The 16,467-nt window shown below is 45.9% G+C and overlaps 1 protein-coding gene across 8 annotated transcripts in view; it reads right to left on the bottom strand.

Annotated features, from left to right (window-relative positions):
- The window catches only part of ADGB (androglobin), a 261,865-nt gene that overhangs the window by 17,013 nt on the left and 228,385 nt on the right, over nucleotides 1-16,467 (bottom strand). For 5 of the 8 annotated variants that reach the window (XM_072140923.1, XM_072140924.1, XM_072140927.1 and 2 more), the window contains 3 exons: nucleotides 7,682-7,787; nucleotides 6,266-6,365; nucleotides 3,724-3,910 (listed from right to left, as the gene is read on the bottom strand). In XM_072140923.1, coding sequence (XP_071997024.1) covers nucleotides 3,724-3,910; nucleotides 6,266-6,365; nucleotides 7,682-7,787 — 393 coding nt within the window. The remainder of the gene's footprint in view (nucleotides 1-3,723; nucleotides 3,911-6,265; nucleotides 6,366-7,681; nucleotides 7,788-16,467) is intronic. The other 3 variants (XM_072140925.1, XM_072140926.1, XM_072140928.1) reach the window with 3 other exon arrangements.

Genomic DNA, 16,467 nt, shown 5'->3' with positions numbered 1-16,467 from the left:
CCTGCCGCTGCCTCTGCATAGTCCCCTATAGTGTCAGGGTCAATTATTGGATGTTTTAGATGCTAGCTCGCCTCATTCGGTCACTCTGTCATTGCCATGCTGTTGCCCATACTTTTGGCATAATGGTGCGATTAAGCAGCCTCAGAGGCATCCATGCATGCTGCCCCTGCTGTTTCCTTTCCATTTCCGTGGTGTTTCCATACTTTTCTGAGGTTCCCACGTGCTTGGCCAAGCTTCCCTGTGCAGATCCTTGGTCCCCTTGAAAAATGCTCGAGTCTCCCATTGACTTCAATGGGGCTCGTTATTCGAGACGAGCACTCGAGCATCGGGACAAGTTTGTCTCGAATAACGAGTACCCGAGCATTTTAGTGCTCGCTCATCTCTAGACTATACCTAACCTGTTATGTTACTACAGTAATGTAGTATATGGAGATGTTGCTATGGATTCATAACAGCGTGCCTCTGGCACTCTGTTATAGATCCTGCAGAATGACAGTTCCTAATGTTTTGTTCATATGATGTTTTAGTTTCGGCTGACCTTCATCAGATACTGTAAAAAATACAAAAATGACATACTAGCAAAGTTCCATCTTTCGTACACATCTAAAGATAATAGCAATGTATGTACAAAAATGGTAGAAAATGTGTAAAATATGCTACACCATAGCTACATAGTGTATATGTAGTGTTACAGCAAGTTGTTTTTTTTTTTTCAGATTAAACAAATAGTGAACAAATACTTACCTGTGCTGTGGCAAGATGATGGCATGGCTCCAATAATAACATCTGGCATCGAATGTATAGCCAAAAAAGCTAAAACATTGGGTTCTATCTTGTCACCTAGCCTGTTTGACAGAACAGCTGGCAGGACATCTGCTCCCAGCTGGTTGAGATTTCCTAGATGCTTCAAATGTGGGCACACAAAATGTAAGGCTTGTTCACACATAATAGTACAGAACACCTTCACTTCATACTCTACAGGCAAAGAATATGATATACGCAGTTATATTAACTGCAATTCTGAAAACATTGTGTATATGGCATATCTGCCAGAAGCAGTGTGTGGGCCATACAACAGGACCTCTTAAAACCAGAATAAGGCGTCACTTGTTGGAAATAATACAGTAAATTTGTCAGCTCTATCTAGGCACTTGAGGGAAGGACATAACAAGAGCTCTAAAGGTTTTGTTTGGAGTGGTATTGAGAGGATCTTTATGAAACAGTGGGGAGGAGATGTAAAACGTAGATTACTCAATAGTGAGACCTTCTGGATGTTCGTACATAGACCTTTGTATAATAGATGTTGTGTTCCGTTTTGCTTAGTGAATGAATATATATTCCTCAACATATGCGGAATATAAGTGCGGTTTTGCTTCGCAACATTGTTGGGTTGCAAGACCACACACTTTAATGCTGATACAAATATTGATACAATTCATGGATATACTCTAGTATATATATATCGACCCATAGAATACAGATAACAAGATTATTAGGCTATACGGTGAACACAGAAAAAAAAAGAAGAAAAAAAAAAAAGTACACAAATGATCATTTTCTGTACCAACCCCAAAATGGTAACACACATGGCCATCACATGGCCCCAATAACGAAAAAGCAAAAATTTTATAGTCTACAAAAGGGGCCAATGAGGAAACTAAAAACCTGGCAGCTGCAGGGTGCTCCTTCCCTTCTGCGCCTCACTGTGCGCCCATAAAACAAGTAACGGCCACATGTGGGGGGTCTCTGTACTCGGGAGAAATAGCAGAATAAATTGTATGGTGGATTTTATCTTTTTATCTTTTGGAAATGTGTAAATATTAGGGCTAAATGAACTTATAACCAGCACAATTTGACCATTCTAAATTTCACCTCCATTTTGATTTCATTACTATGAAGATCTCAAGGGGTTAACAATCTTCCTAAAAGCGGTTTCTGATAGCTAGACTGCTTGAGTGCTGCACATTTGAAAATGGGTTGATACATAGGTGGTTTTTGATGCTAAATATGAAAAATTTAATTCACAACGGGAATCCAAAAAATCGTGCTGAGCCTTAAGCTTTAAACTGGCTGCATCCTTAAGGAGTTAACTAATGTATTTCATTACTCAGGGAGACTGTGACCAATGCATTTCATACCCTCAGCTAATACTCGAGTCAATCAATTTTCCCATTTTTTTCTGGTAACATTAGGCATTTTGGCATCAGGTCGGTTTATTCTCGAGTATATATGGTATATTCGGCAACATATGCAGAATATTAGTGCGGTTTCACGATCCTATACTTGGCGAAGGTAAGTGCGTGTCCCGCGATACTTTTTTTAAAAAAAATGCGGCGGTTTCTCCGAATCCGTCGGGTTATCATTCGACCACGCCCCCCGATTACCGCTGTGTGCATGCTGGTGCCGATGAGCCACAATCCGATCGCGTGCGCCAAAAACCCGGGGCAATACAGGGAAAATCGGCGCAAATCGGAAATATTTGGGTAACACGTCGGGAAAGCGTGAATCGGGCCCTTAGTAAATGACCCCCTATATGTTTAAACTATGAATCTGGTTCCAGAGCAACACTTAAGCTTACTATAACAATTTTATAAGCTTACTTTATATGTTTTAATTATGTTACTATGCATATCCTCCCATAGCCTGGTCCGGGTTGAGCCATATCACTTAGCTAAAGTTTTAGTCACATGCGATTGTTCCGGCACCACGTCATACCTGTTAGGCACATCGGTAATGGACAAAATGCAGTCATGCTGGTGTGAGGAATGCCGTGTGTTCCGTTTTTTATTCCACCCCTCCTCCCCCCCCCCCCCCCCCCCGGCCAGGCATTGGGTGAGTGTTTCTATTTAAAGTGTTCACTTAAGTATGTACGTTGTGGAGAACATGATTAAGACCTGGTAGCATTGAAACATGTCAATCTCATGCTTTAATTTTTATCCATGTAAATATGCACCTGCAGCGCTTATTAAAGGATAATCTGTTTTGCACAAGTACCTTCGTGGTTCTCATGAGTGCCGCAAACCGTTACTAAGTGATTGTACACATCGCTCCCCAATGACATCACAGGGAGTGATGATTCCATCCAAGATGGTGGCACCCACATGGCGCTGGCATTTCCCTGCCATCAGCGACAGGTAGATGGTTAACAACTGTGATCTGTGATGTGAGTGGTGGGGGTTTGCTGCATAATGCAGGCAAAACCCACCATGTATGAAAAAGGCTCTGGGTCCACCACAAGAAGGCAAACTTTGGGGTCATCTGGTACTGCTATACCCATTTTGTCAAAGACGAACTGTCGGACTGGACTAATGATAGGACAGGACCATAAAAGGTGGACAAAAGTGCCCATGGTCTCGGTGCACTTAGGGCACAGGTCTAGGAAACTATCTATAGTCAAGTATGCCCCTTTTAGTACTTATGTAGTACGTACACAACCCCCCAGAAAAAGAGATATAGTTAGGCATATATAGGATAATACTCCACTCCTAATCTGTCAGCAGACCCACCACACCCTCCCAGAATGGAAAATGAAAGGAGTTGGATAAAACATATGCATCTTTCAGCTGCTGGAAAGAGTAGAGTACAACCCCCACATAAATGTCTCAAATGTATAATCCATGGGTGCCGCATTTATCAAGCTATCTAAGCATCTTTGATAAATCTGACATGCAAAAGACCTGTGCCCATAAGTCACGCGCCATTTATCAAAGGGTGCATCTTTACCTGCATATCTTCATACATGTGTAGAACATTCTGCTTTTGCAAATTTCTTGCATTCTGTTCTTGTTCTCTTTGCTTTAAAATCTCTTCTTTCAACTGTCGGAATTGTCGGATTTCTTCTGCTTTCTGGAAAGCTTGCTGCTGAATTACCTGCTCATCTCGGAGTACTGGCTCTGGGTGTCTGTTTCTACTTAAATATATGATGTTAGTACCGCAATAAATATAAAGATGTGACCTCCATTTTCAGAATCTCAGATTTATGTGCCATCAAATATTAAGACTTTCAAGAAAATATGGTTTAATTCTATTGTGTTAAAAAGTGATAAAATATACAAAAAAACCCTTTTGAACAAACCCCAAAATATTTACAGTCCCCAAAAACACAAATACACTAGTACTAATAGCCATGGACAGATTAAAGTTTGTGGAGGCCCCCACTGAATGTAGAACATTAATATGGTACACATTAAAATTCTAAACCATCATTAATATTCTAAACGTTCTCCTACTACATGTTAGCCTGGCACAGTTGCAGTAGTACTAACTATTAGTACTCCTTCAGTCCCATATGCCACTGCTACCCTGTGAGTTCTCTCTCCTCTTATCATAGATAGGTTTACTTACTCACAAGTCACTTGGGCCAAACACTGACAGCTGGCAAGTTCAGCCAACCAGCGTTAGGTACTAAGAGTGGGGGATATCAGATGTCACTCGGAATGCTGAACAGCTGCTGAAAATCATGCTGCATGCTGAATGTTGAGTATGGCTGGATGGGTATGCTTTCTCTGACAGAGTTATGTCAGTGAGTTATTGTCATAGTGAGGAGGCAGGCACACATGTGGCTGACTATTGGACATTGCAGGGTGGGCCCTTATGAGTAAATTTTGGGGGTCTGGGGTGTGCGCCCCTGAAGCCCTTCCTATAATCCAGCCCTGCTAATAGCAGTTGTATTACTGTTTTCAAGGCACTCATGCTCAACCTTAGGTGGCCCCCTCTCATCATTGTAAACTATTCCATTCTGGCCATTCAAGCAAGGCAATCTCATCTCTAGTTATCACTGCTCCCCTCTTATATTTGATTAGCAGAACAGAATGGGGTCATTTACTAAGGGCCCGAATCTCTTTTTCTCGTCGGGTTTCCCGATTTTTACCATTTTGCGCCGAATTGCCCCAGGTTTTTGGCACACGCGATCGGATTGTGGCGTGTCGGTGCCAGCATGCACATGACGGAAATCGGGGGCCGTGGCCATCGGAAAACCTGACGGATTCAGAAAAACCGCTGAATTTAAAAAAAAAGTGTCGCTTGATACATGCTTACCTGCACCCAGCAACGGATGGTGAACTCCAGTGAACTTCAGCGCAGCAGCGACACCTGGTGGACTTCGGGCACATTACCTTAGTGAATCACCGGAAGACCCGAATCCTCGACTGAGAACGCACCGCTGGATCGCGACAGGACCGGGTAAGTAAATCTGCCCCAATATCTTTAAAGTGTGGTCATTAGTATATTTATTATTAGTAAATGTATTAAATTTTATATTTAATGTGGCCCTGTCTGTTGTGCTGACCAGGACTGCCCGCACACCTTGTCTGCGGCCCGCCCACTCGCTTTTCCTGGCCCCCGACTCCAAGGCAAGCTGCCTGCCCACCACCACTGACACCTGTCCTGCCACGGCCAGCCCGACCGCACAATGCCACGCATCGCGCCACATACCGCACGCCTACACAAAGCCACGCACCGTTTGCCTGCCCAATGCCATACAGCGCCTGCCCGATGCCACAGTCAGCCAACCACCTGCCTGATTACACGACCAGCCACCCATTAACCTCCACTGACACCGGCCTGATGGCCCACTAAAGAGAGATGTATGTGCTGTATGTGTGTAAGTATAGAAATGTGTGTATATGTAAGTGTATAAATGTTTGTACAAATATGTATATATATTTTTTTTTTAGGGGAAGGGGGGTCCCATGCAGAAGTTTTCTATGTGGCCCAGGCTCCCCTAGTTCATCCTAACTCTAATGTTGGCATGCAGGGTCCACACCCAGCTGTTAAGACTTAAATCTACCATTAAAAATCAAGAATGATAAACCAGGGGCACTTACTCATAGATCCAGTCACCATGACTGTGGTATTCTTATTATATGTGTTATCTATGGCCTCCTTCCTTCTAAAATGAACTTTTAAAATTATGCTTATGAGCCTGAGGGGCTACCTTGGCCCTTCTGGCTTTACATGCTGTTACCATGTCTCACTTATAAGATAAGTCTGTGTTCCTGACTTATCTATTGTGTGTTCTTGCTCTTTTGATCTCATATGTTGAGCATGGTTTTCCTCTGACTTAGCATCTCAGCTCACAGTCCCAACCTACAGCCTAAGTATCAACACTGGTGTCTCTTGGCACTAGGCAAGTTGTCTCCTACACAAGGAATAGTTTATGAGGTAGCAATCCATTAATTTCCCTGTGGCACCATTCCACATATGTGTAGTGCCAAAGGCTAAATCCACTATTTGTAACTAAAACACATAAAATGCTGCTGTTTACCTAATAAAAGGAGTTAAGTCCAAAGGTTCAAATTCCCCTTTCGGTGATTGTACTTGTTGTTCAGATGACTGAGGTTCTTGGATTTGTGAAGTTAATACTACTGAAAACAAGATGTGGAAACATGTCAGCTATTAGAAGTGAAAAACAATTTCTTCTATTAAAACACAAAGAAATAACAGTAAGTAGTAAAATATCCTCCGGCAGTTTACCTCTAGTCAGCAAAGTTAGTTTAACGCAATTAATGTAATAATGTATTAAATAATTTATAAATCAATTTTATCAAACTATATTTAAAAAGAACCTGTCATCAGAAATGGGCCTCATAAATGGGAAACAACAAGTAATCAGAAATGGGCCTCATAAACCACTACAAGTAAGTTGTCATGCATCGTAACACCTTCATCATGCACTGGATTTCTGGAGATGTTAGCTATATTTCTGGATACAGGACTATCCATTACAGTGAAGTGGGCATTCTGAAGTGGGGATAGATTGACTTCACACTCTGCCTCCTTGACTTTATACAACCAATTCACATCTCACTTCAAACTTGATTTTGTAGAAGATGCCACCACGCTGGACTTGAAAGAAACCTGATCTCAAAATGTTCTGCAGCATAACAACAAACTGATGGTGGCTTATTACATCAGTATCTGCCGACAGGTTCCCTTTGAAGGGCATCTACCAGCAGGATGAAGGACTGTATACAAATGAGCCTCAGGGGCTCCAGGCTCCATAGGGGTTAACGGAGCCTAAAACTCATTTGCATACAACATTTCATCCTGGTGGTAGATTTCCTTTAAATGCTTTTTTCTTTTCAGTCAAAAATAAGAATATCCGAGAGAAGGTAAGAAAGCTCTTTATTGCCACCTGAGATGTCTAAGGGCTCACAAGTAGCATAGTTATAATGCTTACTTATGTTACCTATGTATATAAATAATAAATGGGGTGAGGGTGTGGTTTTGTAGGCTGTATTTATGCTATAACATAAGGCACTCTGGAAGCATCATTGGGGCAGATATAAACAATTACCACCAATTATCTGAGAAAAAAAATTTCCCTGCTTTGTTCATATGAGAAAGTGGAAATTCATTTCCCGTCAGGAGATATGCTCTAACCACACGCGGATTGAGATACTAACAGACATCCTACTATAAAAACAGTATTTTACTCTGAAACATACAGCATATTAGAGAGCGCATACTGTAGTTGTAAAGAGAGTCATGAATGGGGAGACATGTCCTCCTAATCAGCATCTGCGTTTCCTGCATAGTTTTAAAGTTTTAAATTTGCATGTGTGCACGAGATCAGGACCCGCCAATGAAGCTGACAATAGAGGTTATTTTTAATAAAACACCATGAACAATGACCAGTCTTCTAGAACATTTTATTATATACTGTATTATGTATTTTTACCTTCTCCCTTTGCTAAAACCTGGTCATCCTGAGGTGCAATTTCCATCTGTTCAACAGAAGTTTTCTGTATGTACTTGTTAACAAACTGCAGTCGTGACTGTAAAGCCTGAAAGCACACATTTCCGTTATTGAATGATTAGAAATAACATGTTGCAGCCTCCATTGATATTTTTGATACATGCTAATTAGAGATGAGCGAACACTAAAATGCTCGGGTACTCGTTATTCGAGACGAACTTTTCCCGATGCTCGAGTGCTCGTCTCGAATAACGAACCCCATTGAAGTCAATGGGAGACTCGAGCATTTTTCAAGGGGACCAAGGCTCTGCACAGGGAAGCTTGGCCAAACACCTGGGAACCTCAGAAAAGGATGGAAACACCACGGAAATGGACAGGAAACAGCAGGGGCAGCATGCATGGATGCCTCTGAGGCTGCCTAATCGCACCATTATGCCAAAATTATGGGCAACAGCATGGCCATGACAGAGTGACAGAATGAAGCTAGATAGCATCTAAAACATCCAATAATTGACCCTGACACTATAGGGGACGGCATGCAGAGGCAGCGGCAGCAGGCTAGAGAGTGTCATGGCGACATACCCTAAATGGACTCAGGCTTCAAACCAATGGGTGGCAGAGAGGAACCAAAGGAGGTGAGCAAGAAGCGCTCAAATAATATCGGTACATGATAAAAGTTTGCCAGTATATTTTGTGGATTACACAGCAGGGTGGCGACAAAGTTAACATGGAAGCCATGAAAACAACCCAAAATTCTGCCTGACACAGCTCGTTTGATAAGGGGACCATGTATGGAGGCAGTGAACTAGTAGTAGATTAAAGGTGCTGCAGTTAAAACTATGTTAGTTGGATCTTGGCATGGAGCTGGCGCTCCGCTGCCAGGCGAGCTTTCGCCAATCCAAGCCCCTGTCTATAGGCTACTCCCCAAACAGCACTTCTAAGAACCTTTTGTATAAGATCAAGTGTAGTAGCGTTCTTATAAGTTTAGGATATGGCGGGTGAGGGGAATGTAAACAGATGCGCAAGAAGCGCTGAAATAATATCCCTAAATGGTAAAAGTTTGCAAGTATATTTTGTGGATTACACAGCAGGGTGGCGACAAAGTTAACAACTTTGATGTGGAATGCCCTGTAATAGCTCTTGGGCGGTGTGCCTTTTATCGCCTAGGCTCAGCAGTTTCAGCACCGCCTGCTGTCGCTTAGCGACGGCACTGCTGCTGTGCCTAGAGCTACCGACTGATGGCGCCATGCCCACGGATGGTAATTCGGAGGAGGAGGAGGTGGAGGAGGGGTGGGAGGAGGTATAGTAGGCCTTTGAGACCTGGACCGAGGTAGGCCCCGCAATTCTCTGCGTCGGCAGTATATGACCAGCCCCAGGGTCAGACTCGGTCCCAGCCTGCACCAAGTTAAGTGTAGTAGCGTTCTTATAAGTTTGGGATATGGCGGGTGAGGGGAATGTAAACAGATGCGCAAGAAGCGCATGATGCGCATGGAGCTGGCGTTCCGCTGCCAGGCGAGCTTTCGCCAATCCAAGCCCCTGTCTCTAGGCTACTCCCCAAACAGCACTTCTAAGAACCTTTTGTATAAGATCAAGTGTAGTAGCGTTCTTATAAGTTTAGGATATGCCGGGTGAGGGGAATGTAAACAGATGCGCAAGAAGCGCTGAAATAATATCCCTAAATGGTAAAAGTTTGCCAGTATATTTTGTGGATAACACAGCAGGGTGGCGACAAAGTTAACAACTTTGATGTGGAATCCATGAAAACAACCCAAATTTCTGCCTGACACACCTCGTTTGATAAAGGGACGATGTATGGAGGCAGCTATATGGACGACTTTTGGAGGTAGCAATGGAGACAACGTGTGGAGGCTGCTATGGAGACAATTTAATTTGGATAGTGCCTGTATGTGGCAGTCCCAAACATTTTTCAAACCAGAGGAGCAGGTAGGTGGCCCTCCAGTAAAATGGGATAGATTGAGTGCCTGTATGTGGCAGTCCCAAAAATGTTTCAAACCAGAGGAGCAGGTAGGTGGCCCTCCAGTAAAATGGAATAGATTGAGTGCCTGTATGTGGCAGTCCCAAAAATTCTTCAAACCAGAGGAGCAGGTAGGTGGCCCTGCAGTAAAATGGAATAGATTGAGTGCCTGTATGTGGCAGTCCCAAAAATTGTTCAAACCAGAGGAGCAGGTAGGTGGCCCTGCAGTAAAATGGAATAGATTGAGTGCCTGTATGTGGCAGTCCCAAAAATGTTTCAAACCAGAGGAGCAGGTAGGTGGCCCTCCAGTAAAATGGAATAGATTGAGTGCCTGTATGTGGCAGTCCCAAAAATTGTTCAAACCAGAGGAGCAGGTAGGTGGCCCTGCAGTAAAATGGAATAGATTGAGTGCCTGTATGTGGCAGTCCCAAAAATGTTTCAAACCAGAGGAGCAGGTAGGTGGCCCTCCAGTAAAATGGAATAGATTGAGTGCCTGTATGTGGCAGTCCCAAAAATTCTTCAAACCAGAGGAGCAGGTAGGTGGCCCTGCAGTAAAATGGAATAGATTGAGTGCCTGTATGTGGCAGTCCCAAAAATGTTTCAAACCAGAGGAGCAGGTAGGTGGCCCTCCAGTAAAATGGAATAGATTGAGTGCCTGTATGTGGCAGTCCCAAAAATTGTTCAAACCAGAGGAGCAGGTAGGTGGCCCTGCAGTAAAATGGAATAGATTGAGTGCCTGTATGTGGCAGTCCCAAAAATGTTTCAAACCAGAGGAGCAGGTAGGTGGCCCTCCAGTAAAATGGAATAGATTGAGTGCCTGTATGTGGCAGTCCCAAAAATTGTTCAAACCAGAGGAGCAGGTAGGTGGCCCTGCAGTAAAATGGAATAGATTGAGTGCCTGTATGTGGCAGTCCCAAAAATTTTTTAAAACAGAGGACCGGGTAGGTGGCCCTCCAGAAAAATGGAATAGATTGAGTGCCTGTATGTGGCACTCACAAAAATTGTTTTAAACAGAGGACCGGGTAGGTGGCCCTCCAGAAAAATTAAATGCATGAAGTACTATAGCAAGAGCCAGTGGGCCCTGTCAAAAAATAGCCATTTTCCTCTGCTTTACTGTACAAAGAGGAGGAGAAGGAGGAAAATGAGGATGAGGAGGAGGAGTGGATCAATTATTCAGGTTGAGCTTCCTTCACCTGGTGGAGATTGGAAATTCTGAGAAATCCAGCCTTTATTCATTTTAATAAGCGTCAGCCTGTCAGCGCTGTCAGTCGACAGGCGTGTACGCTTATCGGTGATGATGCCACCAGCTGCACTGAAAACCCGCTCGGACAAGACGCTAGCGGCAGGGCAGGCAAGAACCTCCAAGGCGTACAGCGCCAGTTCGTGCCACATGTCCAGCTTTGAAACCCAGTAGTTGTAGGGAGCTGTGTGATCATTTAGGACGATGGTATGGTCAGCTACGTACTCCCTCACCATCTTTCTGTAAAGATCAGCCCTACTCTGCCGAGACTGGGGACAGGTGACAGTGTCTTGCTGGGGTGACATAAAGCTGGCAAAAGCCTTGTAAAGCGTACCCTTGCCAGTGCTGGACAAGCTGCCTGCTCGCCTACTCTCCCTCGCTACTTGTCCCGCAGAACTACGCACTCTGCCGCTAGCGCTGTCAGAAGGGAAATACTGTTTCAGCTTGTGCACCAGGGCCTGCTGGTATTCATGCATTCTCACACTCCTTTCCTCTCCAGGGATGAGAGTGGGAAGATTTTGCTTGTACCGTGGGTCCAGGAGAGTGAACACCCAGTAATCGGTGCTGGAATAAATTCTTTGAACGCGAGGGTCACGGGATAGGCAGCCTAGCATGAAATCTGCCATATGCGCCAGAGTACCAACGCGTAAGAATTCACTCCCCTCACTGGCCTGACTGTCCATTTCCTCCTCCTCCAACTCCTCCAACTCCTCTTCTTCTGCCCATACACGCTGAACAGTGAAGGACTCAACAATGGTCCCCTCTTGTGTCTCGCCAACATTCTCCTCCTCTTCCTCCTCATCCTCCTCCACCTCCACCTCCTCCGATATGCGCTGAGAAACAGACCTCAGGGTGCTTTGGCTATCAACAAGGGAATATTCTTCCCCCGTCTCTTGTGACGAGCGCAAAGCTTCCGACTTCATGCTGACCAGAGAGTTTTTCAACAGGCCAAGCAGCGGGATGGTGAGGCTGATGATGGCGGCATCGCCACTGACCATCTGTGTTGACTCCTCAAAGTTACTCAGCACCTGACAGATATCAGACATCCACGTCCACTCCTCATTGTAGACTTGAGGAAGCTGACTGACCTGACTACCAGTTCTGGTGGAAGTTGACATCTGGCAGTCTACAATCGCTCTGCGCTGCTGGTAAACTCTGGATAACATGGTCAGTGTTGAATTCCACCTCGTGGGCACGTCGCACAACAGTCGGTGAGCGGGCAGTTGGAGGCGGCGCTGCGCTGCCCTGAGAGTGGCAGCATCTGGGCTGGACTTCCTGAAATGCGCACAGATGCGGCGCACCTTCGTGAGCAAATCAGACAGATTGGGGTATGTCTTGAGGAAACGCTGCACTATCAGATTTAACACATGGGCCAGGCATGGCACATGTGTCAGTCTGCCGAGTTGCAGAGCCGCCACCAGGTTACGGCCGTTGTCACACACAACCATTCCCGGCTTGAGGTTCAGCGGTGCCAGCCACAGATCAGTCTGCGCCGTGATGCCCTGTAATAGCTCTTGGGCGGTGTGCCTTTTATCGCCTAGGCTCAGCAGTTTGAGCACCGCCTGCTGTCGCTTAGCGACGGCACTGCTGCTGTGCCTAGAGCTACCGACTGATGGCGCCGTGCCCACGGATGGTAGTTCGGAGGAGGAGGTGGAGGAGGGGTGGGAGGAGGAGGAGGCATAGTAGGCCTGAAACACCTGGACCGAGGTAGGCCCCGCAATCCTCGGCGTCGGCAGTATATGAGCAGCCCCAGGGTCAGACTCGGTCCCAGCCTCCACCAAGTTAACCCAATGTGCCGTCAGCGATATATAGTGGCCCTGCCCGGCAGCACTCGTCCACGTGTCCGTGGTCAGGTGGACCTTGTCAGAAACGGCGTTGGTCAGGGCACGGATGATGTTGTCTGACACGTGCTGGTGCAGGGCTGGGACGGCACATCGGGAAAAGTAGTGGCGGCTGGGGACCGAATACCGAGGGGCGGCCGCCGCCATGAGGTTGCGAAAGGCCTCGGTCTCTACTAGCCTATAGGGCAGCATCTCCAGGCTAAGCAATCTGGAGATGTGCACATTAAGGGCTTGGGCGTGCGGGTGGGTTGCACTATATTTGCGTTTCCGCTCCAGCGTCTGGGGTATGGAGAGCTGAACGCTGGTGGATGCTGTGGAGGATCGTGGAGGCGACGATGGGGTTTTTGTGCCAGGGTCCTGGGCAGGGGGCTGACTAGCAGCTGACACAGGGGAAGGAGCAGTGGTGTGCACGGCCGGAGGTGAACGGGCTTGTTGCCACTGAGTGGGGTGCTTAGCATTCATATGCCTGCGCATACTGGTGGTAGTTAAGCTAGTAGTGGTGGAACCCCTGCTGAGCCTGGTTTGGCAAATGTTGCACACCACAGTCCGTCGGTCATCCGGTGTTTCCTTAAAGAACCTCCACACTTCTGAAGATCTAGCCCTCGCCGCAAGAGCCCTCACCACGGGAGCTTCACTAGTTGACAGTGGCGCTGATGCACCAGCTCTGGCCCTGCCTCTCCGTCTGGCCCCACCACTGCCTCTTCCAACCTGTTCAGGTCGAGGACTCTCCTCCGTCTCAGAAGCACTGTGTTCACCCGGCCTCTCAACCCAGCTTGGGTCTGTCACCTCATCATCCTCCGATCCCTCAGTCTGCTCCCCCCTCGGACTTCCTGCCCTGACAACAACTTCCCCACTGTCTGACAACCGTGTCTCCTCATCGTCGGACACCTCTTTACACACTTCCACTACGTCAAGAAGGTCATCATCACCCACAGACTGTGACTGGTGGAAAACCTGGGCATCGGAAAATTGCTCAGCAGCAACCGGACAAGTGGTTTGTGACTGTGGGAAGGGTCCAGAAAACAGTTCCTCAGAGTATGCCGGTTCAAATGCCAAATTTTCCTGGGAGGGGGCAGACTGGGGGGGAGGAGGCTGAGGTGCAGGAGCTGGAGGAGTGGGGATTTCGGTGACATGGGTGGACTGCGTGGAAGACTGACTGGTGGTGGACAAATTGCTCGAAGCATTGTCAGCAATCCACGACATCACCTGTTCGCACTGTTCTGGCCTCAACAGTGCTCTACCACGAGTCCCAGTAACTTCAGACATGAACCTAGGGAGTGTAGCTCTGCGGCGTTCCCCTGCTCCCTCATCAGCAGGTGGTGTCTCACCCCGCCCAGGACCACGGCCTCTGACCCCTGCAGTAGTTGGACGCCCACGTCCCCGCCCTCGTCCTCTACCCCTAGCCCTCGGGTTAAACATTTTTAAAATGAGAGTTATAACTTTTTTTTTTTTTTTACTTCTTTTTGTTTTTTTTTGTGTTTTTTTGTGTTTTTTTTTTTTTTGTGTTTTTTGTTTTTTTTTGAGTTTTTAAAACCAAACAATCCTATCCTATTGCTATGGCTATTTTCTAGCCAAGTATCAAAGGAAGCACACTACTATGCCAGATGAGATGACACTGAGTTATTGCCTAATAGAAATCCAACCCCTACTGAATTTTGCCACTTCGGCCTTTGCTATGGATATGTGCGCCACTAAGCGCAGAACACAGCGGTCGCAAGTCTCACTACAAATTGCTCAGAATTGGCAAGTACATGCACTGCAGAAACTACAGCCACCAGCAGATCAACCAGAAATCAAATATATAGAACGCTACTGTAGGCTTCAAGAAGCTGTTTGTATTCTCCTATGGCTATTTTCTAGCCAAGTATCAAAGGAAGCACACTACTATGCCAGATGAGATGACACTGAGTTATTGCCTAATAGAAATCCAACCCCTACTGAATTTTGCCACTTCGGCCTTTGCTATGGATATGTGCGCCACTAAGCGCAGAACACAGCGGTCGCAAGTCTCACTACAAATTGCTCAGAATTGGCAAGTACATGCACTGCAGAAACTACAGCCACCAGCAGATCAACCAGAAATCAAATATATAGAACGCTACTGTAGGCTTCAAGAAGCTGTTTGTATTCTCCTATGGCTATTTTCTAGCCAAGTATCAAAGGAAGCACACTACTATGCCAGATGAGATGACACTGAGTTATTGCCTAATAGAAATCCAACCCCTACTGAATTTTGCCACTTCGGCCTTTGCTATGGATATGTGCGCCACTAAGCGCAGAACACAGCGGTCGCAAGTCTCACTACAAATTGCTCAGAATTGGCAAGTACATGCACTGCAGAAACTACAGCCACCAGCAGATCAACCAGAAATCAAATATATAGAACGCTACTGTAGGCTTCAAGAAGCTGTTTGTATTCTCCTATGGCTATTTTCTAGCCAAGTATCAAAGGAAGCACACTACTATGCCAGATGAGATGACACTGAGTTATTGCCTAATAGAAATCCAACCCCTACTGAATTTTGCCACTTCGGCCTTTGCTATGGATATGTGCGCCACTAAGCGCAGAACACAGCGGTCGCAAGTCTCACTACAAATTGCTCAGAATTGGCAAGTACATGCACTGCAGAAACTACAGCCACCAGCAGATCAACCAGAAATCAAATATATAGAACGCTACTGTAGGCTTCAAGAAGCTGTTTGTATTCTCCTATGGCTATTTTCTAGCCAAGTATCAAAGGAAGCACACTACTATGCCAGATGAGATGACACTGAGTTATTGCCTAATAGAAATCCAACCCCTACTGAATTTTGCCACTTCGGCCTTTGCTATGGATATGTGCGCCACTAAGCGCAGAACACAGCGGTCGCAAGTCTCACTACAAATTGCTCAGAATTGGCAAGTACATGCACTGCAGAAACTACAGCCACCAGCAGATCAACCAGAAATCAAATATATAGAACGCTACTGTAGGCTTCAAGAAGCTGTTTGTATTCTCCTATGGCTATTTTCTAGCCAAGTATCAAAGGAAGCACACTACTATGCCAGATGAGATGACACTGAGTTATTGCCTAATAGAAATCCAACCCCTACTGAATTTTGCCACTTCGGCCTTTGCTATGGATATGTGCGCCACTAAGCGCAGAACACAGCGGTCGCAAGTCTCACTACAAATTGCTCAGAATTGGCAAGTACATGCACTGCAGAAACTACAGCCACCAGCAGATCAACCAGAAATCAAATATATAGAACGCTACTGTAGGCTTCAAGAAGCTGTTTGTATTCTCCTATGGCTATTTTCTAGCCAAGTATCAAAGGAAGCACACTACTATGCCAGATGAGATGACACTGAGTTATTGCCTAATAGAAATCCAACCCCTACTGAATTTTCCCACTTCGGTCTTTGCTATGGATATGTGTGCCACTAAGAGCTAAACACAACGGTAGCAAGTCCCCCTGCTAATTCCTCACAAAATGGTAAAAGATGCAAATTAAAATAAAAAAAGTAGAACGTTATTGTAGCCCTAAGAAGGGCTGTTGGGTTCTTTGAGAATCACTCCTGCCTAACAGTAAGCTAATAGAACACCCTAACGCTTTCCCTGACCAGCAGCAGCTCTCTCCCTAGCGGCATCCAGAGACAGAATGATCCGAGCAGCGCGGCCAGCGGCTAGTCTATCCCAGGGTCACCTGATCTGGCCAGCCAACCACTGC

This window comes from Engystomops pustulosus, chromosome 3, assembly GCF_040894005.1.
Source record: "Engystomops pustulosus chromosome 3, aEngPut4.maternal, whole genome shotgun sequence".
Taxonomy (NCBI): Eukaryota; Metazoa; Chordata; class Amphibia; order Anura; family Leptodactylidae; genus Engystomops; species Engystomops pustulosus.
This window is presented reverse-complemented; position numbering and strand designations above follow the sequence as displayed.